This window comes from Arabidopsis lyrata (genome assembly GCF_000004255.2).
Source record: "Arabidopsis lyrata subsp. lyrata unplaced genomic scaffold ARALYscaffold_3, whole genome shotgun sequence".
Classification (NCBI taxonomy): Eukaryota; Viridiplantae; Streptophyta; class Magnoliopsida; order Brassicales; family Brassicaceae; genus Arabidopsis; species Arabidopsis lyrata.
The window spans coordinates 22755779-22783456 of NW_003302553.1; the positions used below are offsets into that span (position 1 = coordinate 22755779).

Sequence of the window (27678 nt, forward strand, 5' to 3'; positions counted from 1 at the left end):
GTTGTAGTATATCAACAAAATTTAGGGTAGAGAATAAAGACATGGGAAAGGTGAAGTCTTCTTATTCTTGTTGCTTCGGTAGCCTTAAGAGTGAAAGGCTTTCCTGGCTCCACTTCAACTCCTGTGTATTAAACATACAAATCTCTTATCAACGTCTAACTCCTGTATAAAAAATTAGGTCTTTTGTTTCTTCTCCATCGATGATTGAAAGAAAATTAGGTTTTGGTTTTGTTTTTTTTTTTTAAATTAAAGAAAAAGAAACGGCGAGCTCACCCCAGAAAGCCATGGAATGAAATCTAAGTCGGACAAGCGAGACAAGACTCCAAAGCCGACCGTTTTGGGTTTCTCCGTTACGTAGCGAGATTTTGCGGGCGAGGGTTTTAGGGTATATGATTAATGAAGTTTAGAGCAAATTACCTAAACCGCATATAGAGCCATTCTAAACCATATCACAATAAAAAAAAATATGTATATATATGTTTCTTGATTTTGTAAACAAAAGACTTGCAAGAGATTTTGGGTAAATATTTGCTGAGGTGGGAAGTATATTTTTTTGGGAAAATTGGATAAAAAAGATATCTACTATAATTTTTGTCCATATATATACCTTATTTTGGTAGATTGATCATATAGGTTTTTTAAAATTCAAAACCCAAATTTACCCTTATTTTCTCTCAAATTTCATTTAAAAATTAAGACTTCCTAATTTATTTACAAAATTGAAATATAAATCTAAAATTACTAAACCTCTAATTCATAAAGAGTCTTCCAAGACCTAATAAAAAACATGTTATTTTTTTTTCTTTTCATAGAACGAGAGAACAAAAAAAAACCTACACTTTCTCTGAATTGAGGCAGTCGGTGATAGCTCCACCGTCTGTGTGTTCGGTGGCATGTGGAGTCCTCCTGTTTTCATCTCGACGAAGATTGAAGTGTATTTCAGCCTTGTATTGGTTCGTGGAGTAGGGAAGAAGAAGGAAAAACGAGTATCGTAAACACAGAATCGATGGGGCATAGGTTTTAGATGATTTAGTTTTAAAAAATTCTAAAAAATTTAGACAAGGAATTCTAAATTATGTAGATCGTAATATAAAAAATTAAATTCTATTTAAAACGTAATCTAAACTAATATTTAGTTTCATTGTCTTATTATTCACTTTCTATATTTAGAGAATTCTAAAAATTTCAGAAAATAAAATCTACATTTTCGTAGAATTTACATTCTAAAAAAAAATTATAATTTCTATCGATGGAAAAATATGCACTAATTAGTAGAACATATATTCAATAAAAAAAAAAATAGAACATAGAGCAAAACGTAGAATGCATGTTCCAAATATTTTAGAAATTTGATATTCGGATTTCTGAAATTTTCAGAACGGAAAACAAGTATAAAATTCGCAGAACATAAAGAAAAATGTAGAATATACATTCTGACTTTATCTATACAAAAATCAAGTTTTTTCAACAAAATCAATTTTTTTTTTACTTCAAGTCATATATATTATTGAATATCTACATGTTTTTATGGTTATCTTTTTAATAAACTGTTTAAAATAGGGTGTAGGTGTAGTTTAGTCCAAAGTAACAATTTCACCAAAAATATATATATGGACAAAAATTATGGTAAACTTCCTTTATATCCAATTTCTCTTTTTTTTTTTTTTTTTGTTATTTGTCAAGAACATGTGTATGTTCTGAAGTAGTTATTTTATACTCACCAACGACATAATTACCATTACTACAAGCTCTTTCAACAATTATGATAGATTGTTCATCAACAACATCAAAGATTATAGATAGAAAAAATTTCATTTGGAGTTTGAAATTCAGTCTTCCCAATCGAAACGAGATTTTTAGCAAGTAATATGTCCACTGCATGACCCCTCACTAATTGATTGTTTCACTTAGCTGGGTTGGACATTCGGGTACGCGGGTCGGGTTCGGATAAAACCTGATCGGATACAGGTATTTTGGGTAGAGGAGTTTAGAACCCAATACGGTAAATAAAACAATCGGTTCGGTTTTGGTTTGGATTCTTTCAGATTCAGATATACATTTTCAGAACCGCTAAATACCGGCTATATAAATATTCGGATAAATTCTCGGGTTGTCGGGTAAATACCCGAGTTTTCGGATAAATATCTAGATTTTCGGGTAAAATTTCGAGTTTTCGAATAAAACGTCCAGGTATTTTTGGGTTGGGATCGGGTTCGGATTTTCGGGTAGATGAGTTTAGGATCCAATAAGATATATCTAAATTTTTGTGTTCGGATTCGGGTCAAAATTTTCGGGTGGATTCCAATTCGGGTACTCAGTTCTGATTTTTTTGCCCAGCCCTTCCTTCCACTCATCTCTGACTCCCTTTTAAGTGATCTCAAACTTGTCTTTTAATGCTTTTTCATTTTGTAGGAACCAAGAAAAGCTCGAAAATCCGCCAAATTTACGTAACAATACCCTTTTGGCTAATTAAATTTTATATTCGTATGACATGAAATAAAATGCGAGGATGGTATATGTATTTGCTACAAAAAGAAGCAAAACTAGATCACTTAATTAACGTTGCATCGGAAAATGTTAAAGATTTAAAAAGACGATAAAAAATAAAGTTGAAATATATGTATCATATACGGTCAAAGCAAGTGGAAACATCATCAAAAGGGTTATACACTACGTATATATCATTAACACCAATATAGCTGTCAAAAAAGTCCTGAAAAGAAACACAAGTAGCTATAGTTGAAATAAAAATAAAAAAGAAACTAAAAATAATAATGAATTTGACCAAGACTGATTTTACTTTGTGTGATAGAATCTATGATAATTAACTTTTCATCATCATCATCATGATCCATAATTAAACGTTTCTTCTTCATCTCGTCAAAATGGTGGAGAAGGCGATCGAAGTCGGACTTGCTTACGTGACACGTCAATTCCAAGACATAAACGAAGCAGCCGTGACCTCATCCACGTAGGGATATTCCATCTCCGGTGCCGGTGAGAAATACGCAACTCTTTGTGTGTTCTGATGAGCCCACGACGGCGACGACGAAGCATAGTGATGATGACTGTAATAGTTTCCACCTCCGTTGTACGGATTCTCTACCGGAATTTCTGCCGCCGATGAACCTCCACCGGATATCGTTAAGTTTCTGGCCGTTGCACGCCTCTCCTCCTTCTTGAATCGGATTCCACAAGCATTACATAACGACTGCACCAAGTTAACATTGTATAAGTTATACATCCAAATTATCTTTGAAAATGTAGATATTATAGTCATGCTAGATAGATTCGAACATTCGATTATATGGAGATTGTATAATAAACATTAGTTAACATCTTTATAGACTTTACACAACCTCATTCAAAAATATTTCAATAAGAAATAACTTATTTTATTTTAGTTAAGGATAAAGTATTTTATGAAAAAAATATAAAACAACCAAGAAAGTATATATGATGTGACAAAATTTGATTAGAAAATATTTGTACTTTTTCCTAGAATAGTTCCGCATGATATAACAGTTTGAGGTTTTGAATTGCCAAAATGACACTTTTTTTTTTACTTTCATTAGAATCTAGATACTTTTTTAACAATTCATACACTTTTTTTTAATGCATTAATCTATGGACATAAGGTCATCTCGGACAGAGTTATCACATTATTTGATCATACATATAAATGACGAATCTATTAATTAATTACCTTAGGTCCTTTTGGTCCGTTTCTCCATAGAGGAGTTGAAGTGGTGTCGCAGCTAGCACAACGGCGAGGTAGGCTATGATCATTACCACCCTTCTTGTACGACGTAGTCTTGGCGTTTCCTCCGTGAAAGTAGAAGTCGCCGGAGGTGTTGTTAGAATTAGCAGAAGAAAATTTACGGTGGTCGTCGAGACGAGTGGAGGGTGTTCCAAGTGAGAGAGTGCAATCAACAGAAGGTGATGAAGAGAAAGTATTATAAGGATCGTAATTGTGGTGGTTTTGGTCGTCATTTTCCGAGGAAAAAAACATGGAGAAATTAGGGTTTGTTTGGTATCCCATCATGAAATTGAAGACTAAATATATAGAGAGAAAAAAGAGAGAGCAATATGTGTGTTGTTTTGGTGCCTTTGTGAGTTAAGTTACAAGTTACAAATTAAGACATGGGTACGTATATATAGAGAGTTGGAAACTTAAGTAACGACAAAAGTGAATTTGGTCTGTGGTAGCTATATGTGATCGAATCTATTAATGTAGTGCATATTACATTATTTGTTACTTTATCTAAAGAAATTAAGAAAGCAACAATTCGACAATGAATATTCTCCAGAGCTTTATAAATCATTGAATATTATTTTTATCGGAGTTTCTTGGTATGGAAGACAAAGTATTCTAGATTCTATTTTCGACGCCGATTTTATGTTACAGTAAGCAATAAGACTTCGTTGGCGAATTATGTCCTCGCAACAATTCCACACTGACCTCAACCAAGAGTATATAGTTTGCTATTTATTTCAGTTGTTACATCCAAATTTAAATTCATCATATTTTTACTAATCCTCGCCTTAGAAAACTATAGTTTTTCTCCGAGTCGTCGTTTCAATTTTATTGCATATCTTGAAAACAAGTTTTCCAAGTTATACATGAAATGAGTAGTTTCCTTTTCATGTTTGTTTCAAATAAAAGTGCATAAAAGCACACTATGAAAGGTAGTTTAACATTCTTAAGAAAAATATAGTAGATTTGGCATTTTATTATATGTGTTGATGAACTTAAAAGTTCTAATGAAATAATATTTTTTAGTGCCAATAAATAAGTAATAATGATAAGTGTTGGATATCTGCAGTTTTAGTGTCGGAATGGGGTTGGTCAAAAGAGGCCCACGTGAGTGACAATGTCACGGTCTTCTAAGGATCTTGTCTCTCTCCGACTCTCCCATTACCAAGCCGGCAAGCCCCTTTAACTCATATAAGTATTATTATTCAAAACATCCTCCGACTCAAATATAAAGAGCTAAATAATTTTAGTACTGGGAATTTGAGTAGAGAACAATAATGTGGAACTACCATGCTTACATACTTTCAATAATCAAATTTAGAGAAGTCTTTAGTTATTGTCGTTTTAGAACAAGGTTAGAGCATCTCCATCCGTTGACACGATGAAAGTTTCTCAAAAAAAAAAAAAATCTATTTAATTAAATTTTTTTATTTTTATTTTATTATTAATAATTAAACCAATAAATTTATGACACGTATGTAGACACGTTTCTCAGAATTTCTCTGTTGAGAAACTGTGTCTCTCTCTTTATTTGTTTTCTTTTTTATTAATAAATTTTTGTCAGAAACCCTGCTCCATCCCACCGATGGAAGTGCTAGCTCTCAGTCCCTACTACTATTGGACCATGGAATTTAAAAACAGTAGATCTAATATTGAAGCTTCTTGAACATTTAAAATATAATGAAATTTTATATGTTATAAACTTAAGATAGTAGAATTAATTATTATTATTATTATTATGCTTTAAAAGATGGTAGAATTAAGATGAAATAGTACTGTTTAAGCTAAGAAGGAAAATTAAAAAAAAAAGGGTAAAGGTAAAGGGAATTGCGAAGTGAGATTCTTGGCAATGATCAAAAGCAACATCTTGTGTTCTTTCTTTGGCTTGGGGAGCGAGAGATTCAATTGATCAGTCAAAGAAGCAAACTCCAACTCCAAAATATTTTTAAAAGCAAAAAAAGTACAAAAGCGAATAATCTCAACTGGATATATTACACCAAACACTCAATTGCTACTTCTTTTTCTTTTTTCTTCTTTTCCCAATTTTGGGTTATATACTTAGTTCGTTCCTCTCCTAAAGTAGATGATGTTTTGCCAAGACAAGAATAATAGTAAATATCAAGTCTTAGAAAATCTTAACTCGAAAGCAAGTTGGCTTAACATATAAGGTGATCTCTTAACTAGTTTTTCTAACGAAGTATGCATTTTTGGTTGAAGGACCCAGGGCCGGCCCGCAGGACAGGCCACCCAAGCGGTGGCTTGGGGCACCACACATTTTTTTTTTTTTTTTGGTAAAAAGGCCCATAAAATGAAAATATTTAGTCAAAACTAAAGCTTTTTTCGAAAAAAATAAATAAAATAGGGCCCAAACAATTAAATTTGAATGTAATAATATTCAAAATATCATTATTTTTGTATAATTTACTAAAAATAGGTCAAAAAAAAAAAAATTAGCCCTAAAACTTATAAATATATTGGGCATTATTTTATTTTTCGTGTAGGGCCTCACAAATGCTCGGACCGGCACTGGAAGGACCGTACCAATGATTAAAGGACTCATTCTAAAGTTAGAGACCAAATTTCGAGTTATGCCACGATAATATAAATTATAGCTGGTCACAGTAAATGCCGTAAATGGAATGTTATACAAAAACCAGTCACGAAGATTTATCTGAGTACTTGATACGTACTAACTAGTAAGGGAAATTTTGAAAACAATTTAAGATTGTGATTCAGTTTGATCGAAGAATACTTTAGTCCATTTCTTATTTTCTTATGAAATGGAATTATACTTTAGTCAGAAAATAGTATGATCAAATAAAGATTCAAAGAATATTGAAGATTCAACAAACCTAAAGAGAGAAATTAGAGTCAGGCTTTAAGCAAACATAGAGAATCAAATCGGGGTTGCGATTGGTGATCTCTTTGTTTAACTGAGAAGACTGCCGCTTTTAATTAAAGAACACATGCACTTTGTTTCATGGAACAAGAAACTGAAAAAATGATTACCCCAAGACACTAAGTGTTCGGCTTTGGCATTTAATCTACATATATTAATTAGTGTTTCTTTACATACGAGACAATATTGGTTGAAGCATATGACTATATATTCAAATATAAATATACAATTTAAATTAAATAAATCCATGTACTAAGCACAAACACAGAAGTTATCAACTAACTGCAAATGTTTTCCGAAGAAAAAGAAAAGTTATCAACCACGGTGAACCTGACTTGTGATTAAAATACGTGATATCATACACACCAATCATATTGGTCTGGAAAATTTCAAACGTTAATTTTGTATTTGCGTTTACCAGTGAAAAAATGATAATCAGATTTTAAAATATGTAATATATTTTCACTTTCTTACAAAATATTTTTGCAAAATAAAAATAAATTTCAAAGGTTCATTTGTATTTGACATTTGCGCTTATAATTAGTAAACAGAATTTGTTTCGCATAATAAAATTGGAAGTTTATCCAAAAAAATACATGTTAAATGCAAAATAAACACAAACAAACAATGTAGAAAAAAAGTTTTAATAATAAAAATTCTTACTATATTTTAAGGCGAGAAATTAATTTGATACGTAGATATTAAAGATGCATGCATGCAAAACGATTAGATAGGTGATCCAATTACCGATTTTGTATGTTTTTTAAAAAATATATATAACTACCGATCGATGGTTATTTGATTTAACCACGTTAACTTTAGCATTTTGGATCCGTACGGACTGTATTATGATACGGTCCGTCTCCAACACTCAAAGAAGAGGAAGAATAAAACAAAGAGAATGACAGCAAACCAACAAAAAAGAAAAAGAACAAAACATCCCTCAAAAGGATCAAGATCCGATTAGTGTTTCTTTTTCTTTGTTTCTTAATAACGTTTTCATTCTCGAGTTTGACCGTTTGACTTTCTAGATAACGTATGGTCCACTTATCCTCTTCAGGTGTATGTTCTACTTCTCGTTTTTTAAACCTATATACTTATATAGTATATATGTTTGTTGTCAAAAAAAAAAAAAAACCTATATATGTTTAGAGGCGATTTAACCTTAATTACAAGAGAAACCAACCTCTAATCCGGAAAGTGTGATTCAACCCTAATTTGTAATCTGCAACGATGAGTGTTACATGTTAACAGTTGTTTGATGTATAAAAGTATTTCTACGAGATTCAAAGCCAGAGAACGATTTTCACCGTCTACAAAATTACTCAAAGTGCTTGGGAAGAGACCTTATAAAATATTCTGGTTGATTCCTCGTATGAGAGGATGTACAAGTTTAGATCCAGAAATTCCTAAATCCTAACTATTCAAAAAAAAAAATTACTCAAAGCTAGAGAACGAAATTCACCATCTACGAAATTTGTATATAACACTATGTGACCAAGTGATTCTAAACAAAATAATTTGGAAGATTGAGAAAATTTGTCTCGTGGTTATGGATAGCTTGGGAAGGGTCTCCTTTATTGCATAGAGTTTGAAAGGTGTTTTAAGGATTAATTAATAATATAAATAATAGTATTTTAACATGTATCGTGTCTTTAGCTTAGGAAAATGTCTGCTCTCAGACCCGTGTCTACACTGTTTCAAGCTTTTTTTTCTTAATTTGTTTTATTTTTTTATTTTTAGGACACCACTAATATTGTCCAATGTGGATGCTCTTATGGTCTTTGGCTTAAAGAAATTAAGAATTTCAACCAAATCAGTCATCTGTAATTATGAATATGTAGTTTGTTTAGACCAAAGATCAAATTGTAATTAATGGAAATTTAAAGTTAAAAAAAAAAAAAAAAAAAAGATCAAATTGTACAATCACTGTGATTTGTTTTTTTACTATTAATATTGTAGATACCTTAAATAAAAGAAATTTCAAGACTACTGAGATTAGTCTAATATCTACCCCAATTATTAAAGAAAAAGCCTCTAATCCATGAGAACAAGGCCCATACTTATGGTACATGGGCTTTAACTGTTTATTATACAAAGCCCATCATATAGTTCATTGCAATTTCTGTCAAAATGTTTGGTCCATTATCGCCGTCGAATTGTCTTCTCCGTTCGAAATCGCATCCTCTAAAGCCGCCATCTCCGTCGTCGTCGGTTACAAAAACCACCGCGTAATCAGTAAAACCATTTCCTAAATCAGATATTCAATCTCGATTCGATTTTCAATACTTTGAAGTCTCGCTTAGAAGCTCTGTTGTGTGGAAAATGGGACTGTTAAGCATAATCCGGAAGATCAAGAAGAAAGAGAAGGAGATGCGAATTCTTATGGTGTATGTCAGACTCCAAAACTTGTAAATCTTCTCCGATCTAATCATACATTATGATGATGTGCTGATTTTGGTGGTTTTTCGTTTGTTGTAGTGGACTTGATAATTCTGGGAAGACGACGATTGTTCTGAAGATAAACGGAGAAGACACAAGTGTGATTAGTCCAACTCTTGGATTCAACATCAAAACCATTGTTTACCAAAAGTAAAGCTCTTTTTCTCTGCTCTTCATACTCTTGTAGTCTCGTGTTCTTCAAAATTGGTTGAGGAATTTCATCGAACAGGTTATAGGCAATGATGAGCTTGTGGTGAATAATGGTGTGTAGGTATACGCTAAATATATGGGATGTTGGTGGGCAAAAGACTATAAGATCGTATTGGAGGAATTACTTTGAGCAGACTGATGGTTTGGTATGGGTGGTTGATAGTTCTGATCTTAGGAGGTTAGATGATTGTAAGATGGAACTTGACAATCTCTTGAAGGAAGAGGTATTATTCATAAATGTCTTTATTTCTATATGAAGCTTGGTTGCTGTGTGATGGAGAAGATGATTCATATTCAATGTTGGTTTTAATGGCAGAGGCTAGCTGGGTCATCTTTGCTGCTACTAGCAAATAAGCAGGATATTCAAGGTGCACTTACTCCTGATGAAATTGGCAAAGTAAGGGTTTTTGAAACTTTTATGACGATTTGGAAGTCGGGTTTATCGGGTTGAATCTTTATCTCTCAGTCGGAAAAGGGTTTTCTTGCTCAACTTTAGTGAAGATTAGTGGGTTAAGTAAGATATGTTTGAGTTGTACATTGTGTGTTAAACTGAGTTTCATCTTCTTGCTTATGAAGGTGCTAAACTTAGAGTCCATGGATAAAAGCCGCCACTGGAAAATCGTGGGTTGCAGCGCATACACGGGTCAAGGTTTGTTGGAAGGATTCGATTGGTTGGTTCAAGACATTGCCTCCAGAATTTACATGCTTGACTAATCGATTACTGCATTGTGCAATGGCTTGTTATATTCTCGACTGTTTGCAGCGTAAAGATGCTGCTCGAGTGACTTTGTATTGGCTATAAGCTTTTCTCTCAGTTCTATTGTAACGATGATTAGACAATATATATCTTAAGTTTTTAAGACAAACTCTTCTCATTTTGTTTAATTGAAAGAGACTTAACAACAAAATGATGTTTCATACATCCAAATATATCTTATTGATAAGCAAATCCAATCAAAATCTATCACAAAAGGATCAAAGTTGTCTGCAAAGTAAGAAGGAAGAAGCATACAAAAAGAGAGAGAGCGAGATCATTTCGACTTCTTTCCTTGTTTCTTCTTGACGACTTCGTCAATGTACATTATGCCTTTGCCCTTATAAGGTTCAGGAGGTTTGCAACTCCTTACTGTTGCAGCAAACTGATGCACCCTCTGCTTGTCGATTCCGGTGCAGCAAACCACATTGTTCTTGAAACAAAAGACTCGAACCGCTGGAGGAACTGCAAGCTCGACTTCGTGACTGTAACCCAATTTGAGGTATAAGAAACGTCCTGCTTCCTCAGCTCTAGCTTTGTATCCAACTCCAACAATCTTCAAGAATCGAAAAAACTTGGCTTCCATTTCTATTTCTCCTAAAGCCATTTAAAATACAAAAAGATGCTTAATCGAAATCTGAAGGCAGCAGATTTTGTCTCTCTACCTACTCAAATCACACAAGGAAATATCTGAAAATTGACCAACCATGGTTCGAAAAAAGTATTCTTTTTGCCATTTGTTTCATTGCAAACTATCTCAGAGACGTGAAAACAAGCGATGAGCTAACACAGGAAATACGTCGAACACTTTCCGTGCAATATTTCAAGAACAATAAAAAACGAAAATAAAAACTGCAATTAACTCCAATTTCAAGAACACAGCGACTTCTGGACTATGAACATCGCCAAAATGAGAAAGAAAAACACAAACAAACAAAAATGTTCGATACCATTTCTAAGTGATTCATCGAAATAGCGAAAAGAGAATAAGAAGATAGTGAATGAGAGAAGACATAGAAGAAAAATAGATACCTTTCTTAATTACCGGCGACGAATGTGACGGTTCTGGTTTTTCGCCGGCGGATCCAGATCAGTCCCCAACTCCGGCCTAAAACCTTCTCTCCTTCTCTTTAATTTCGATTCTTCGAGAAAGCATACAAAATGGTTGACGTTTTTACCATTGAAGAAACGACACGATGTTTTTTTCTCTTGATGGTTTCTTCGAGAAAAGCCCATTGGGCTACTTCATAAAGCCCAAACAACCTTTCCAAATGGTTGACGTTTATTTGAGAATGGTTGACGTTTTTAGCCATGGAAAAACGACACGCTGTTGTTTAATCCTTGAGTGTTTCTTTGAACAAAGCCCATTGGGCTACTTCGTAAAGCCCAATAAAACCTTTTTAACTTTTCTATGTTTTTGTTTGTTTCCTCGCCGCTCTTTTGACCGGAGAGCTCTAGAATCACTCGACAATGGCGGAATCGATTTTCAGAAAGTTAAGAGATGGTGGCGAAGAAGGCGAACTCGCACCAGCTCTCACTATAGAAGAAACTGTAGCTTCACCTTTTGGAATCGATGTCTCCGGCTACCTTCTCACAAATCTATCGTCTTCAATTTTAGCTGGAAAATCCAAGTCGCAGTAAACTCTTAAACCCTAATTCTACTATATTCGATCTCAAATCACTTCATCACCTGTAAAGTATTCGTTTTTTTCCCACTTTGTGATTCAGAGGTCTCGTGTTGATCACATTCTCGCGGAGCCCTTCGTTCTATTTACAATTGTTGAAGCAAAGAGGAATCGTTGTCTCTTCATCTTCTAAATGGTGATTTTTGATTATTAGATCTTGTGGAGTAGTTTGAGTGATCTTCTTTGTATTTGATACCAATTGGTATTTGATTTGAAGGATTCGTATTTTGGATTGTTACACTGATCCATTGGGATGGATTCATGAACCTTCAAGTGGTTTTAGTGAAGGTTCAAGTTTGATTAAGTTACACAAGTGTGTGAGTGACTTGAGAAAGCTTTTTTCTACAGTCATTGAAGCAGGAAGAGGTAGTTCTTTTGCATTGCATCCTTATTCAGTTTGATCTTTATCTAAAGGATTATATGAGATTAAAAGTGATTACTTTGCTGCAGAGTTGGTTGGAGCCGGAAAGACACATTTCTGTGTTGCCATAGATTCGGTAAGCAAATGTTTTGTTTTTGAGTTTTGTAGACATCAACTATTCGAAAAGAGAAGTGATTATATATCTAAACTCTTAATCAGGTGAATGAGCTGCTAAGACATTCATCCATGCCATTAGTTTCTGGTCTTTTAACAGATCTTCGAAGCCACGGTAGTTTGCAACATGAACCTGAGCTCTAGTTTATTAGTTTTATTTCTTCGTAAGGCTTAACAACAGAGGTTTGAACTTTTTGGTGCAGCGCAAATTACCAGTGTCTTTTGGTCATTGAACACTGACCTTCACCAAGAGAAGGTCACAAATGCGCTTGAATATATATCCACGATGAAAGCCAACTTAGAACCTTTGTGTCCATCTTCAGATGGGCAAAGGAATGCTTTAGAAAACCTCTTTTTGGTTCATCAGGATTTCGGTAAGGGACGGTTTCATGTCCGGTTTAAGCTTAGAAAGGGACGTGTAAGAGTAATGGTGAGTTCCCTCTTGCTCTGTTCTGTATCCCTTATCATTCTCATTTAGTTAACACTCTTGTAACTCTTTACCTACAGTCTGAAGAATATCATGTTGATCAATCAGGAATAGTCTTTTCACCCATTTCCTCCACGGATACTGTTATTGTAACCACTAAAAGCCTTTTGCCTAAGGCAAGTTATCTAGTTCTGCTTCTTTATTTCTTGGTCTGTCTCTCTTGCTATAATGTGATCTCTTGTTTTTAAGTTGTATGGCCTAAGGTGATTGTTTCTTTTGGTTCAGGTTCATTTCAATCTAACGTTGTCTGAGAAAGAACGGGTCGAGAAAGAAAAAGTTGTGCTTCCTTTTGAGCACCAAGGTGAGTGTACATAGAGTAAAACCATAGAATTTTAAGCTCGTTAATGTCTGAGATTGTGGATCAAACATTTTTGATACGGTTCTGTTCTTCAGATGATGGAAAATCGAACGAGATCTATGATGGGCGGAGATCTCTTGTGGATGGCAAGATTGAAACAACACCATTGTCTTCAATGGAGTTGCAGACCGATGTGGTTTCATCGGGTAAGGGTGGTGAGATTATATATTTCAGAGATTCAGACGATGAGCATCCTGATTCTGATGAAGATCCTGATGATGATTTGGACATTTAAGGTTCTTAATTTACACTTGTAAGACCGTAAGACCAGATAATAGCTCCAGTTTGTGTTTTGGCAATTGTTGGGATCTTAGTTAGATTTATCTAAATTTGTACACTAAATAGAAGATTTTGTTGGTTATTAGATGTGTATTACAGTTACAGTTGTTACAGTAATGATCTCATCTTCTATTATTTTTGAATTGTTTATTGTGTTTGTTGCTGTATAATGATCATCAACACATATTAGGGCCTGACTGGTTTAAACGCAGTGGTTGCGGTTGCGGTTGCGGGAGTTTGCGGAAGCGGGCGGTTGCGGCTTTAAGCGTTATTAAGCGTTTTGAACGACTGGTTTAGCGTTTGAAAATTAGTGCGTTTGCGGGAGTTTTATGACTGGTAAATCAGCGGGTGCGATAGCAGTTAAATAAAAAAATGACCAAAATAAATAAAAAATATTTCAAAAAAAAAGAAATAAAAACACCAATATATTATGATGATAATATTAGAAAAATTGAACATGCTTAATAATTAAAACCATAAATAAAGTACTAAATAATTATTCAAAAATAAAGAAATTTTGTAACAAGATAGTACTTTATGCATCTGGTTTAACATCAAAAATTGCATCAAGTAATGGGAAAAACTGTAAATAACGTTGAATTCAATCAAAAAGCAAGTGAGTTTCTATTCGAGAAAACAAATCGAAACATATATTCAATCAAAAAGCTAAGCAATACGTAATGAAAATAAAAAAAACGATGCCATGAAAAATATTCAAAAAGTTACACATGAGGTGATGAATGAATAAAAGGATATATGATACTTACATTTGGTTATTAATTTTCATCAGTTTGGATGGAAAACATTGAGAGAATAGAGTTTCAGAATATTATTAGGATTTCTGATGAGAACGTGATACAAAGTGATACAAAGATTAAAGATATATATAGAATTAATATATATTATAATAATTATAAGTAAATGTTTAATTTTTTTTTTTTAATCCAACCGCTACCGCCCGCAACCGCAAACGCTTGTGGGAAGGAGCTTTTGAAATTCAGCGATTTCGAGCGGTTCGAAGCATGACGGAGCGGTTTCTATGATTGGTACCAACCGCTAACAACCGCAACCGACCGCTAGCAACCGCTAGGAGGGTGCTAGCGGGATAACCAATCAAGCCCTTAGAAACTATGAAGAAAGAGCTTCCTCAGTTTTATTTTTGGATACAACATATATATTAGCTTTATCTTGGGCATACCTAAGGGCTTCTCCAACACCAAAACACCATTTTGGTGTTAATCTTGCTCCAATGGAACTGTTCATAAAACACCAAAAAAATATTTTATTTTATTTGTACTTTGTTTTAAGTAAGATAATTTAATTGTTATTTACCAACTAGAAAACAAATATACCATCAAAATTTTTGTATGTTTTCACTTTTAATAATATGAATAATTATAGTTAATATAAGATATTAATTTGTACAAGATATTTAAATAAATATCAAATTAATTAAGATTAAAGATACATACTAAAGTTCAATTAAACACTGAAAACATAATGTATTTATCAAAAATATTAAAAAATAAAGAATCTTAAATTTAATAATATAATAATAGATATTACTTTTTTTTTTTTAGTGTAAAATTTAGTGTTGTGGTTAGAGATGAAAAAAAATGGGACATATCAAATTTGGTGCTGTGGTTGGTTGGAGACTTGGAGTTGCTCTTTCAATGGGTAACTGAATAAGAAGGATAAGACCAACAAAAAAAAACTAAAATGGACAGATCAAATTAGTAAAAAGATCAAATCTAAAAACCGAAACAAATCTGAAGTTGGTTTAGACTTTAGATACATCTGAATTGACCAACAAAAGAAAGTAAGACTGAAATTTATTTGAAAATGATCTTGTTAAGTCATATTATTTAATTTAGGAAATGAATGTTAAATCCTTAAAAAAAATTTGATTTCACAAATGGATAAAGAAATATTGGTTTACATACAACCTAACGTGTTGACCAAACAAAAAAATTGATAAGAAACAATGATACCATTTTGACCATAGTTCTTATAGTTTTTATTCTTTTTTTGTCACTTATTAGTGACTAATATTAAATTAAAACTATTTATAAATAGAAGCCCCATATTCTACGCCTTTATTTACAACAACAACCAAAAACATTCATTTGTCATTTTGTCTCCTCTTTTATTTTCTCTGATCAAAGGATTAGTTATGGCTGTATTCAGAGTCCTGCTTGCTTCTCTTCTCATATCTCTTCTTGTCCTCGACTTCGTCCATGCCGATATGGTGGTACAATTTAACAGCCAATATATTTCTTATTTGATTATATTTTCACTATTTTTGTCCTTGTTCTAATAATATTTTTCAAAATATTCATGCAGACGTCGGATAACGCCCCTAAAATCGGTAATTACATGATATCTATCATATATACACGTTGTATATATTTTATACATACGTGTATTTATTAAAATTTTGAAATTGTATGATGTATTTGTAGATTGCAAGAGTAGGTGCCAAGAACGGTGCAGTCTCTCGAGTAGGCCGAATCTTTGTCACAGAGCGTGCGAGACTTGCTGCGCTAGGTGCAACTGCGTGCCACCGGGCACATACGGAAACTACGACAAGTGCCCGTGCTATGCTAACCTCACCACCCACGGTGGTCGCCGAAAGTGTCCTTAAAAACAATGTCGATGTTTGATTTGCAGTTTCGTTAATACTACTTTGTACGAGTAATTTTTATTAATTTATATGGAAATAAAAGGCAAGCAAGAGAATGTTATACGTTATGTGCAACTCTTCGATCTTTGTTAGTGTTTATCCAAGTTGTACTTGTTGATTTAAGAATCGGTTTGGTTTTGGTCTGATCGAAGAGAACAAAAAAAAAGAGTTGTTTTTCTTTGACTCATGGAAGAGTTAGGCAATGGCATTAAATGGTGACGACAGAATTGTAGTGGACTAATGAAGTATAGCGTAGAACTGATAGAAATTTATGGTGGATTCTTTTATGAGTGACATAGCCATTTGTAACGTGATGATTGCTCAATAGAATATGTAAAGTTACCAACAAGACCATTAAAATTAAGAAAGATAGTACATGAAATTACGTTTAAAAAGTTAATAATCTGGACTCTTACTGTCAAAAGAAATCGACTTCATGTATCAGAAACTCCCATCATCTCTATCTCTTAAAATCCCCCGTTACTCACTTGCATCATCAACAGTTCAACACTTCTAGCAACAGCAACAACACGTTAAGCCAATAGTACATCTTCTACAGGTCAGTGTGGGACAATCCTATGGATCACAAAGTGCAATAAACCATCGTTGTTGCAAGTAGGGGGATATTGAAACAAATGAAGAAGAAAATGTTTCTGCTCTTTGAAAATTAATCCAAAACAAAAAACGAAAAACGACCTTAATAGGAGAACTGTCGGTGGAAAGGCAAGTGAATAGAAGAAATTAAATACTATCCACATTTCAAAAGAGGAATTACCTTGGATTATCCAAGAAAATACATAAACAAGAATGTCAAGAACTGGGTGGATTCGAACCACCAACCTCTCGTCCACCAGAAGTATACGAGCGCTCTACCATTTTGAGCTTACAGATCTATAATAATAACCATTCTTCCAAACCGGCCCACAGGCCCAACATTGACTCTAAACACTTTTACTACACTTAACCAATCTTCCAATGACAGCAAACCTTAGAAGAATTTCCAATTTTTGATCAAGGTTATCCAATTGAACTTCATTAAAGATGTTAACGAATTATTTATGGAGGTTACCAAGCGTATTACTAAATGACGTTATCAATAGACCACGCGATCTCATAACTAAAAATAAAATACCCAACTTGATTGCAACAATTATTAAATAGATAAATAGTTTATGTAATGAATTATCCCTCCACATGACAAATAATAAAATACCCAAAAATTCAAATGTAATAAACTTGGGAATAACCGCAATTATTGGCTTAGTACACAAGCATATACTATTCTTTGATCGAGATACCTTTCAGAAAAAGGCAACGTCAGCTTGTTGAAATTACTTGATGCCCACTACTCCAATCCCATAATCTACCGGAGCTTCATACTTTCTACAGGGACCGGTGGTTACAGATATTCAATCTAGAGCAATACAAATGTCCTTTTCGCACATTCTAAAAAGCTAAATCATACATGAACTAATAAAATACACTACAAATACAAAATCCACTTATACTATATAATTCAATTTATAATACTGATCGTTAAATGTATTAAATATCCGCAATTACAACAAAAAAGAAATTTTCTGAGTTGATAAAACGATAACATTGTGAAGCCGGATTACCATAATTAAAAGAGTGCAAACCATATTTATAATTCAGAACCGGAATTACTCTTGAGAATGCTGATTATTGAGATTTCAATTTAGTAAGTATATGAGTACCTGCCTGATTTGACTCTCGATTTGTCGGGCAAGAAGATTTGTTATCGCCCACGGCTCCAGATTAGTCACTAGCTCTGCTTATGATCGATTTTTAAGTATATATGAGCAATAACTGTAAAGGGAGATAGGGAAGGGAGAGAGGGAGCAGAAGCAAGACACACATAGGAGAAGAGATCCCGGGAAAAACAAATAACCCGTGCGATCTCCTCTCCAAAACCCACAAAATCTTTTTTTTTTATTGAGGATCAGTTTTTTGACCTGCCATGCAAGCGCACCTGACATGGCAAAGGTCGGATGACAAAAGATGCAATCAGGAAGCCATTAGCTATCCAACAAAACATCTTCTACACCCTAATCTCACTTCAATCCAACATACACAGATCCGTCTGCAACAGATTGGCCTCCTTGTATCCAGAATCGGACGCCGCACCGATCAATTCAAAGAATCTCGCATCTGAAGAAGCCGCAAAGGACGATCCAAGGCTAGATCAAGAACAATATTCGCGATTATGTAACCAAAATTCTAGAAACGAACATAAGAGAATCTCTCGGTACAAGGAGGTAAGTTTTTACCTATAGAAAAAGCCAGATCTGACGATGTAAGGCAGAGATCCGTCGTCAACCATGGAATCACCGATCAGATCTACGAAACCGTTGAGAATACGGTACGGTTTTGTAGATTGGGAGGATCTCTACGGGAATTAGAAGCGAGAAGGATCAGACTCGTAGCCATAGAAGCTAGATCTAAAGAAAACGTTGACGAAAGAGGGAGGAAGAAGAAGACGCGTAAGAATATGGAGGCGGTGATGAGATAACCCTAAGATCGATTCATCTCTTATATATAGGGTTTGGAGAATGGACGGTCGAGATTAAACGGTTAGATAAGATCATCAACGGTTCAGATTCGAACGCGTGGGACATTGCGTGCCTTTCGGGTCATTATTCATTTAAAGCTAGGCGGTCTGCTTTATGAAAAAAATAGAAAGAAATTAAATATGGTGATATGTCAAAATAATCCACTTAATTTTCTGCGACTTTTTGGGCTTCATGGGCTACAGATATTAATTGGGCTGTATAATATTGTGGCCTTTTTGACTGAGAATCAGATTACGGTGGAGTGTTTGCTCCAGTATATCCCATTGCTTACCATCCTCTCATTAGATGTAAAAATGCTTTAGGTTCAAAACTCACATGTCATGATACGATTCTTATGTACTTGTATGAAATTTACTTTCAGTAGTTAGTACCTTATACTCAGGGCCGGCCCTAAAATCTTGGGGGCCTAAAAAAGTTTTAAGGATTTTATAGTACTTTCTAAAATTTGAAGCCTTTTTACAAAGATAAAATATATTTGGGGACCTATTTTATAAATAATAAATATCTAAAATTTTGGGAGCCCAAAACAACAGCTTCACCTCGCTGTGCTCAGGTACGGCCCTGCTTATTTTTCAGTACCCAAAAGCGGGATGACGGAGTAAAAAATGTAATTATGTTAAAATGAAAGTCCCGTCGGATCGGAGGGTATTGTTTGAGGTTCTCTTCCCAAAGAAAAAATCTTGGAACTCATTTTAAGTTTTTAACTATGAAACATGTACTTCGAGTTTATGATTAATCTAATGACATAGAGAAGGCAATAAGAAAGGTGCATGTGAGCAAGGTAAATGAGAGGGACATATAGACAAATGAGGGTATGAGGATATTTGCACATTAAAATTTGTTTGCTGAAAAAGACTCCTTCCAAAATTACATATGCCTCAAAGCAAGCTAAAAAAGTGAGTGCTATATTCTCAAATTCCTCAAAAACGTTTTGGTCCCATCAACAATATTACAGAAAACAACGTAAAAGACAACCAAAATTTCATTATTTTCCAAAAGTTTATGAATAGTGTAACACATTGTATAAATACAGTATAAAGTCTGTGATAGGTCAAGTAATAGTACGTATAGCCTCTGGAAACAAATGAGAACAATAACAACATAATCCCACACTCTTTTGATTTTTCAGAAATAAACATTTCTTCTTCTTTTTTTCTTAAAGAAATATTTCACTTCTCTCTAATCCTATAACAGTTAATTATTAATGGGAGGAGGGAAGATAAATTTAAATACATTTGATTATTATAGAGAAAAGTGAATTCGAGCTCACCACAAGCTCTTGGGAAAAAAGAAATCTCAATAAACACGAGGTTTAGGAGGAAAAGTGTCAACCTCATCATCCAATGTATTCATATGCACTGGTCTATACTCCAATTTCACATTCCCTTCTTCCCAATACCTTTCAACATATATATATATATATATATATAAAACACACAACCATTAGTTACATTTCTCGATTGCTAAAGCAGTTACTAACAATTTTACTTTTAACTATGAAATATGAATATACTTTTGAGTGTATGATTAAATCTATTATGGCCTAAAGACTCCAAAAGAGAAACTTTTACCCCAATGTGTGCTTCATCCAATTTGCATCGTCTCGTTTCTGCAAAAACAACCATACCAAAGTCTCTTTTCGTTATCCACATTTCCACTAAGACAACTTTTGTTATGTAACGAACATAGAACTAACCGTGAAATCCTCACGAGCATGTGCTCCTCGACTTTCCTTCCTAGCCTCAGCAGAATGCATTGTTATGCACGCATTAACCAAAAGATTCTCTAACTCCATAGTTTCTATCAAATCAGAGTTCCTAAAATGAAATGTTTCCAGTTACAGAACTTAAGTAATTAGCCTAAAGACAGTTTATAACGTTTTCAAGTCTCACCATATCATACTCCGATCCGTTACTTTGACATCACCAAAACTGTCCCACGTCTTATCGATCAAATCACAACCTATAATCATAACCTTTTACATTAAATTCACTTAAACACTGCTTGAGATCTTATCATAAGGTATGAGTTTCACTGTTGTTTACCTTCCTCTAGTGTTTCTTGTGTACGAAAGACAGCAGCATTGTTTTGCATTACTCTTTGCATGTTTAAGCGGATTTTAGAAGTCGGTAGCGACCCATTTGAGTTTCTTATTCGGTCCAACCATTTGATACTCTTCGCACCCGCATCCTTCTCTAGAGGTTTCAGTTTCTCGCCTAATCAAACACGGTAAAGCAGAGATCTTTCAGAGATCCTTGCATCAAGAAGCATAGTTAGGCATATAGATATGTTGCTTACCTGGTTTTTGAATCTCTGCAACTCTGTTTGCACAAGCTCTTCCAAAAACAACAATGTCAAGAAGTGAATTTGCACCAAGTCTATTAGCACCATGAACAGATGCACAAGCTGCTTCTCCTGCAGCCATTAGTCCCGGAACTATAGCATTTGGATCATCACCTCTAACAGTAACCACCTGAGACTCACATCAATGCACCAAAACACTTTAAAAAACTGAACATATCCATTTGTTCTAACACTAATTAAAATCGTTTGGTTTACCTCTCCATGGTAGTTTGTGGGAATACCACCCATATTATAATGCACAGTAGGCAATACAGGAATTGGCTCTCTTGTAACATCGACACCCGCGAAAATAGCCGCAGTTTCAGATATACCAGGAAGCCTCTCTTTAAGCACTTCTGGTGGTAGATGGTTTAAGTGAAGGTATATGTGATCCTTCATAGGTCCTGTTAAAGAACAAAGTTGCATATGCTCAAGCTAATTTCTTATAAATGAGTCTCAAAGGAGTGGTAAATTTTACCTGCACCACGGCCTTCTCGGATTTCCATAGTCATCGATCTTGAAACGACATCTCTTGAAGCAAGATCTCTAGCCGTGGGAGCATACCGGTCCATGAATTTCTCACCTTCACTGTTTCTGAGAATTCCTCCTTCACCTCTAGCTCCTACATTTACAAACTTGAAAAAGTTAAGAACCAATATCTTTTGGCTAAATCTCAATGGTTTGAGCAATGCAGCAAGAAACACATCTATACCTTCAGTGATGAGACATCCGGCTCCATATATACCAGTAGGATGAAACTGAACAAACTCCAAATCCTGCAGCGGTAGCCCGGCTCGTGCAACCATAGCATTTCCATCTCCTGTGCACGTATGTGCTGAAGTTGCAGAAAAATAAGCTCTCCCATAGCCCTGAATTCATTTATAGATAATGATTCATTACTGTGTAGTTTCACAAATCCAGAAAAAGATACGTTTCAAGCAACAAATTCTCTTTACCCCGGTAGCCAATATCGTAGAACCAGCATGGAAACGATGTAAAGTACCATCTTCCATGTTCAGTGCAATGACTCCTTGACAGGTTCCTGCTCATCATATATACCAAAAGCATTTAGAAGTTGTATAATAGATATCAATTTGCAAAGACATAGAACTATTGATAATGCAACATGATGGATCATAGAAAATCTTAATCCACCATCTTATTACTAAGTAAATACTACTTACCATCACTGTTCATTATCAAATCCAAGGCAAAGTATTCCACAAAGAATTGAGTGTTGTGTTTCATTGCTTGGCCATACAGAGTATGTAACAGAGCATGTCCAGTGCGGTCAGCAGCACATGCGCAACGGTATGCTTGACCACCTGAATAAAACACAGAGATAAAGAAATAATTATGAGAAGGTTACAAGCAAACAATCTTCCACATAAAATAAGTACAATTTCAAACTTGAGATTTCCATAAATCAAGATTAAAACCTTTTCCAAAATCAAGACTCTGGCCACCAAAAGCTCGTTGATATATTTTTCCCTCTTCTGTTCGAGAAAATGGCAATCCGTAATTCTCAAGCTCAATCACAGCTTTTGGTGCTTCCCTGCACATATACTGAATTGCATCTTGATCACCTATACAAAAAAAAAAAAAAAAAAAAAAAAAAAACACAAATTACACTTAAAAGAAAATAGAAACATAGACAATTAAGTAACTAGTAGAGTATCAAAGAAGTAAATTTTTACTTGTGTCTACATAAGTGAAGGAAAACCATATACATGTTAGATTTCACAGTAACATGTTACATCTTAAGAGTTAAGCCCAAAAACTGTCTAATGCTTTGAGTTATTAAGTACAAAATCATCAGCATATACCTAACCAATCACTTCCCTTGACAGTATCATACATATGCCATCTCCAGTCATCTTCACTCATATTACCCAACGCAGCATTTATACCTCCCTTCAACAAAAAAATTCATAACTTAATCAACAACAAATCAAAAGCTTATACTACCTTAATTACCCGCATATGTCGGTACGTACCTGAGCTGCAACAGTATGGGAACGAGTTGGAAAAAGCTTGGTGATACAAGCTGTGTTAAAACCATGTTCTGATAATCCTATTGCTGCTCTTAGCCCAGCACCACCAGCTCCTACAACAACCGCATCATACGTATGATCTACGATTGTATACGATGATCTATCCCCTGTCTTTTTCCACAAAGAACACAACAAATCAAAACCAAACCCATTCACAACGCAAGTACGCAAAATCATACCAAAAATTGTGTTCTAATCGAACATTTACCAACTAAATCCGAGCAAAGCAAGAAATTAGTCAACTAATGAAATGAAATGATGAGAAACGCGAAAAACTAAACGAAATCGAGGATTCAAACAATGTGGTAGATAGCAATTTCTCGTACCGAAGGAGCTGAGAAGAATCTGGAGAGTCGAGTAGTGATGAAAGCGCCATTAGATTCCGATCTCCTCCACGATGCAACTCGAAGGCACCGCCACATCTCTCTCCTCTGTCACGATTCACCCAAAAAATGGAAGAAGAGTTGTTTTATGTAGTTGGCTAAAATAATTTGAAAATGTCGTTGAAGTCTCTCAACGTGCCAATTTGGATATAAAGAATTTGAAACTATTGATTGAAATTCCAAAATTACCCCTAGACCTGGTAACGAGAATTGTGTTCTCAACGTGCCACCAGTAATAATAACGAAACGCCACATCGGATGATATGAAACGGGCTTTAGGAGGCCCATTAATAAGTAAATGGGCTTTAGAAAGCCCATAATGTTGCAGCCGCGGTATATTTCGGTATGCATTAGCAGCAGAAATGCATGATGCTCTTAACTTAAGGTAGTTCGTTGCTCACTCACGCCGGAGAAGAAGACACATCGGAGATCGACGAATCGATTCAGAGAGAACGAGAAATAGCAATTTTCTTCTGTGAGAGAATCTGGAGAGATCGGTATTGAGATTTAGGTAAATGGAAACGAGGGAGAGAGATCTAGAACGATTGATCCCGATGCATAAATCCGGAGCTTCTCCTCGCGACGTCGTTTTGTCTGTTCCGCCTTCTCCTCTCGCTTCTCCGATTCACGTCGCCGGAAAAGAGGTCTCTCTCTCTCTCTTTCATTTCTTAATCTCTACGGCGATGAATCGCGATAGAAACAACGATTACAGAGGATTTCCCTTATACGCTAATTTTACACATTTGAATCAAACAATTTGATCAACATTGTGAAATGTTCTGCAAGTTTGACCTAAGGTTTGAAGTTACTTGTGTGTTAAGTTATTCTCTGTTTTATGTACAAACAGGCGATTTACAAAGTCATTAGAAGCTGGGCCTCCAAAAAGTTCATGACCGGATGGTAAATCTCTGAGTTTCTAGAATTTTAGTCGATGAGAATGAATTTCTAGTTCAGGATGGGTTTAGTACTCTCATTTCTGCTTTGAAACTGTTGTTCCAGTGTCATTCTGCTTCCAATCGCCGTCACATTCTACTTCACATGGTGGTTTATACATTTCGTTGACGGATTCTTCTCCCCGATCTATACTCATCTCGGAATCAATATGTTCGGTTAGTCTCATTTATTAATCTCTCTAGCTACATTGACATTAAACACGCTTGTGTTTCTTCATGTCTAATGAAGAATATTTGCAGGTCTTGGATTTGTGACATCCATCACATTCATATTTATGGTTGGTGTATTCATGTCTTCATGGCTTGGAGCTTCAGTTCTCAGTATTGGAGAATGGTTTATCAAGAAGATGCCTCTCGTAAGTTATATCTACTCAGCTTCTAAGCAAATTAGCGGAGCAATCTCACCAGGTAAAATAAATCTTCTAGTTTTACTAACCAACAAAAGTACTAAAAAGAGTAATTATGTTAATCTCCTGTTATCAGATCAAAGCTCAGGAGCATTCAAGGAGGTAGCGATTATCAGACATCCTCATATGGGAGAATACGCTTTTGGTTTCATTACATCGACTGTGATTCTTCGAGGCCGTGCTGGTGGAGAAGAACTCTGTTGTGTCTATGTTCCCACTAACCATCTTTATCTTGGAGACATTTTCCTCATTAGCTCAAAGGACATCATAAGACCTAATCTCTCAGTCCGGGAAGGCATAGGTAACTTTTTACTTGGTCTAGCAACTCTTAAAACGTTCCTGGTGCTTTAACTAATCGATCTCATTGCTACGTTTAATCTTTTATTTATTTTTTGGCACAGAAATTGTCATCTCGGGTGGTATGTCGATTCCACAGATACTAACAACGCTGGACTCAGAGACTATTCACAGGTCGGTAGTTGGAACCTTTGCAATTCCACCTGTGTGAAGTCGATGAAATCTGAATTGGAGCTCTCTGGTTAGGTGACTTCAACGTTTGCTAATACAAGAATGTTGGAAAGTTTTGGAATCATATTGATATATGAGTAAGAGATTTAGAGTTTGGATATGTGCTGTCTAAGCCTAGTTTTAGCTTGGACACACAGAATATAAAAGAAGTTATACTTGATTTTTTTTTTTTTTTTGTACAAAATAAATTGCTTCAATAGTGTTGTGTACAAAATAAATTGCTTTAAGTTATTGTCTTTTACATCAGTGTTTAAATTAAAATGTTTTATGACCAGCTCAGAGATGGGCACTAGCATAATCTTTCACATATCTTGTTTTTGTTATCAAATGTTGGAAAAGGATGAGAGACACATTGGTGTGCAATCTTGTAGCTGGTGGATTCTCATGAATCAAACCCATCATCTAAAAACCGGTGGATCTCTCGAAATCGTTTCAGAAGCAACCTTATCAACTAATACTAAAATGGTGCATCAATGCCTATGTGTAACGTCAAGCGAGTGCAGAACAGAGAGACTTGTATGCATCAACGCAGAGTTTAAATTTCTCTTGCGCTGCCGCCTGCAATTTCCACCACATTACCGAAAACAGTTTATCAATACAAAAACTTCAAAAAAACCTGAAACAATCCAATATTTGTTTAAAAGCATACCTGAGAAGGCCCCTGGTGCTTATCCGGATGCCACTTCAACGCAGCAGATCGGAAGCTGCAAAATAAGAAAACTTCAATGAACACTCTTTTTTAGATTATAGGGAGCATTGGAAGCAAATGAAAGACTTACGCATTCTTAACATCATCAATCTTGATGGGACCATCAAGAGGCAAGCCCAGAACAGTCCTCTCAGATCGAGTCCCAACATTCAAAGGTTCATCAAAAGACTCATTATTCCAACTTTTGCTCCTTTGAGATTGAGTTGTCCAGCTCCAGCCTTCTCTCCATTCAAATCCCGATGCCGAGTCTTTCGAATATGAGGCCTTCTGTGATTGAGTTGTCCAGCGTTCTCTCCATTTGTTCTCGAATGTATTATTAGCATCAGTACCAAAGTCATCATCGGCATTTCCTTCTCTGTGCCATCCTAGTATACCAAACAAACAAAAGGATACAGCAAAAACAGAGGCAAGAGTTGTGTAATACTAAGAAGAAGAAAAGAAAGCCACTCACGTTTTGTTTTCTTATCCCGAGGCTTCTTTCCCCTGCCAGGCGGAGGCTTTTTCTTCATATGCCTATCCCGGATAAGCGGATTTGGCCCGAAATGCCATTCATTCTACGTATAAGAAAATACAGTACATATAAACACTAAAGCAAACACATCCTAACAAAACCATGTAACAACAATGGCATGAAGAATTCACCTGAAGCGGATCATTAATTCCCCTGTGGAAAAGGAGTTTATCCACAGTCTTCTTAGCACTAGTACGACCCTTCTCCTTAACAGTACATGTGAATCTTATGGAAGAGTTCTGGGATCAACATTCACAGCTTCAGAGGAGAACTAACTCTCTTATAACTATAACTACGAATATATATATATATATATATACACATAAACAAAGGACCACACACACACACTAAAAATCAAATTCATGACAAGACAAACAAAATGAACTCATCAATACGGATTGCATTTCTACCAACAATCAATCGTAGATTTTATACAAACCCATGTAACAATTCATATTCTTGATTCCAATCCGATCAATGCATCAACAATTGGATTCTTACTCAAATTTTCATCTTTTATGTTGCTCATCAAAATTTTACCTTTGAAGATCGTTCGCCTTCAGAAGCTCTTTCCTGTAACCAAAATTAATGTAAGATCATTAAACATCTAATTACAGATTCAATGAATGATGAAGCTAATCTTTGCAGAGAAAGATCTTACAGAACCAAAGTTATTCCTCGATTTCTCCGACAAAACACTCGTCGAATGAAATGGAGCGAAACGAATTGCTTCTGTTGCGTTTGGTGATGACAATTCTACAATCGAAGAACTTTTCAGCGACAAGAGACTTCTCAATCTTAACATAGTTGGATTCAACAGAAAAAATGTAAACTTTCAATAAGAAATTCAAAAGGTTTAAAATTTCATTGACGCGAAAAGAGAGATTTGAGGAAGAAATGGGAGAGATGACGGAGGAGAGGAAAGGTAGGCGTCACACGCGAGGGTTTTTTAACCGGACCGGTTTAATTGTGACCCGGTATAGTCTGGTTTGAGTTCGGTTTAATTTGGTGGATTACGAAAACAGGGGAAAACAGAGCATGTAAAGGACTAAGAACAACATAAAGCCAAAGTTGAAAAAGCTTGTCACTTTGATTATGAATGTAGTA

At 35.0% G+C, this 27678-nt stretch overlaps 8 protein-coding genes across 9 annotated transcripts; 4 read left to right on the forward strand and 4 right to left on the reverse strand.

Annotated features, from left to right (window-relative positions):
* Positions 1-2600: 2600 nt before the first annotated feature.
* On the reverse strand, positions 2601-4255 carry LOC9322234 (GATA transcription factor 20). Its single transcript, XM_002886122.2, has 2 exons — positions 3707-4255; positions 2601-3211 (listed from the first exon to the last, which is right to left on the reverse strand). The coding sequence occupies exons 1-2, from the start codon at positions 4043-4045 to the stop codon at positions 2930-2932; spliced, it is 621 nt and encodes a 206-aa protein (XP_002886168.1). The 5' UTR covers positions 4046-4255; the 3' UTR covers positions 2601-2929.
* Positions 4256-8778: 4523 nt separating this feature from the next.
* LOC9322235 (ADP-ribosylation factor-like protein 2) lies at positions 8779-10176 on the forward strand. Its single transcript, XM_002884085.2, has 5 exons — positions 8779-9046; positions 9138-9248; positions 9370-9532; positions 9625-9705; positions 9885-10176. Exons 1-5 carry the CDS (start codon positions 8982-8984, stop codon positions 10020-10022), a joined length of 558 nt encoding a protein of 185 aa, XP_002884131.1. The 5' UTR covers positions 8779-8981; the 3' UTR covers positions 10023-10176.
* A 12-nt stretch (positions 10177-10188) lies between these two features.
* On the reverse strand, positions 10189-11216 carry LOC9320198 (60S ribosomal protein L6, mitochondrial). Its single transcript, XM_021033410.1, has 2 exons — positions 11095-11216; positions 10189-10659 (listed from the first exon to the last, which is right to left on the reverse strand). Exon 2 carries the CDS (start codon positions 10646-10648, stop codon positions 10340-10342), a length of 309 nt encoding a protein of 102 aa, XP_020889069.1. The 5' UTR covers positions 10649-10659; positions 11095-11216; the 3' UTR covers positions 10189-10339.
* Positions 11217-11377: 161 nt separating this feature from the next.
* Positions 11378-13558, forward strand: LOC9322236 (elongator complex protein 5). The gene is made up of 9 exons (XM_021033800.1): positions 11378-11699; positions 11791-11883; positions 11965-12113; positions 12198-12244; positions 12328-12397; positions 12486-12712; positions 12790-12885; positions 12995-13070; positions 13163-13558. The coding sequence occupies exons 1-9, from the start codon at positions 11533-11535 to the stop codon at positions 13360-13362; spliced, it is 1125 nt and encodes a 374-aa protein (XP_020889459.1). The 5' UTR covers positions 11378-11532; the 3' UTR covers positions 13363-13558.
* A 1921-nt stretch (positions 13559-15479) lies between these two features.
* LOC9320199 (gibberellin-regulated protein 11) lies at positions 15480-16235 on the forward strand. Of its 2 annotated transcripts, none has more exons than XM_021031982.1 (3): positions 15480-15654; positions 15750-15774; positions 15869-16235. In XM_021031982.1, exons 1-3 carry the CDS (start codon positions 15580-15582, stop codon positions 16048-16050), a joined length of 282 nt encoding a protein of 93 aa, XP_020887641.1. In that variant the 5' UTR covers positions 15480-15579; the 3' UTR covers positions 16051-16235. The 2 variants fall into 2 exon arrangements, with proteins under 2 accessions (XP_020887641.1, XP_002884133.1); XM_002884087.2 differs by having other exon boundaries at positions 15494-15657.
* Positions 16236-17207: 972 nt separating this feature from the next.
* LOC9320201 (succinate dehydrogenase [ubiquinone] flavoprotein subunit 2, mitochondrial) lies at positions 17208-23519 on the reverse strand. The gene is made up of 15 exons (XM_021031983.1): positions 23407-23519; positions 23024-23191; positions 22853-22940; positions 22466-22612; positions 22211-22351; positions 21983-22068; positions 21505-21895; positions 21243-21430; positions 20982-21156; positions 20729-20899; positions 20576-20645; positions 20380-20500; positions 20255-20292; positions 18381-20082; positions 17208-18290 (listed from the first exon to the last, which is right to left on the reverse strand). Exons 1-14 carry the CDS (start codon positions 23500-23502, stop codon positions 19980-19982), a joined length of 1983 nt encoding a protein of 660 aa, XP_020887642.1. The 5' UTR covers positions 23503-23519; the 3' UTR covers positions 17208-18290; positions 18381-19979.
* A 197-nt stretch (positions 23520-23716) lies between these two features.
* On the forward strand, positions 23717-25656 carry LOC9322238 (protein LIKE COV 3). The gene is made up of 6 exons (XM_021032740.1): positions 23717-24107; positions 24311-24363; positions 24463-24572; positions 24657-24824; positions 24900-25124; positions 25225-25656. Exons 1-6 carry the CDS (start codon positions 23979-23981, stop codon positions 25329-25331), a joined length of 792 nt encoding a protein of 263 aa, XP_020888399.1. The 5' UTR covers positions 23717-23978; the 3' UTR covers positions 25332-25656.
* LOC9320202 lies at positions 25540-27495 on the reverse strand. Its single transcript, XM_021032739.1, has 7 exons — positions 27233-27495; positions 27112-27144; positions 26703-26810; positions 26512-26614; positions 26131-26425; positions 26001-26055; positions 25540-25909 (listed from the first exon to the last, which is right to left on the reverse strand). Exons 1-7 carry the CDS (start codon positions 27374-27376, stop codon positions 25841-25843), a joined length of 807 nt encoding a protein of 268 aa, XP_020888398.1. The 5' UTR covers positions 27377-27495; the 3' UTR covers positions 25540-25840.
* Positions 27496-27678: the final 183 nt, after the last annotated feature.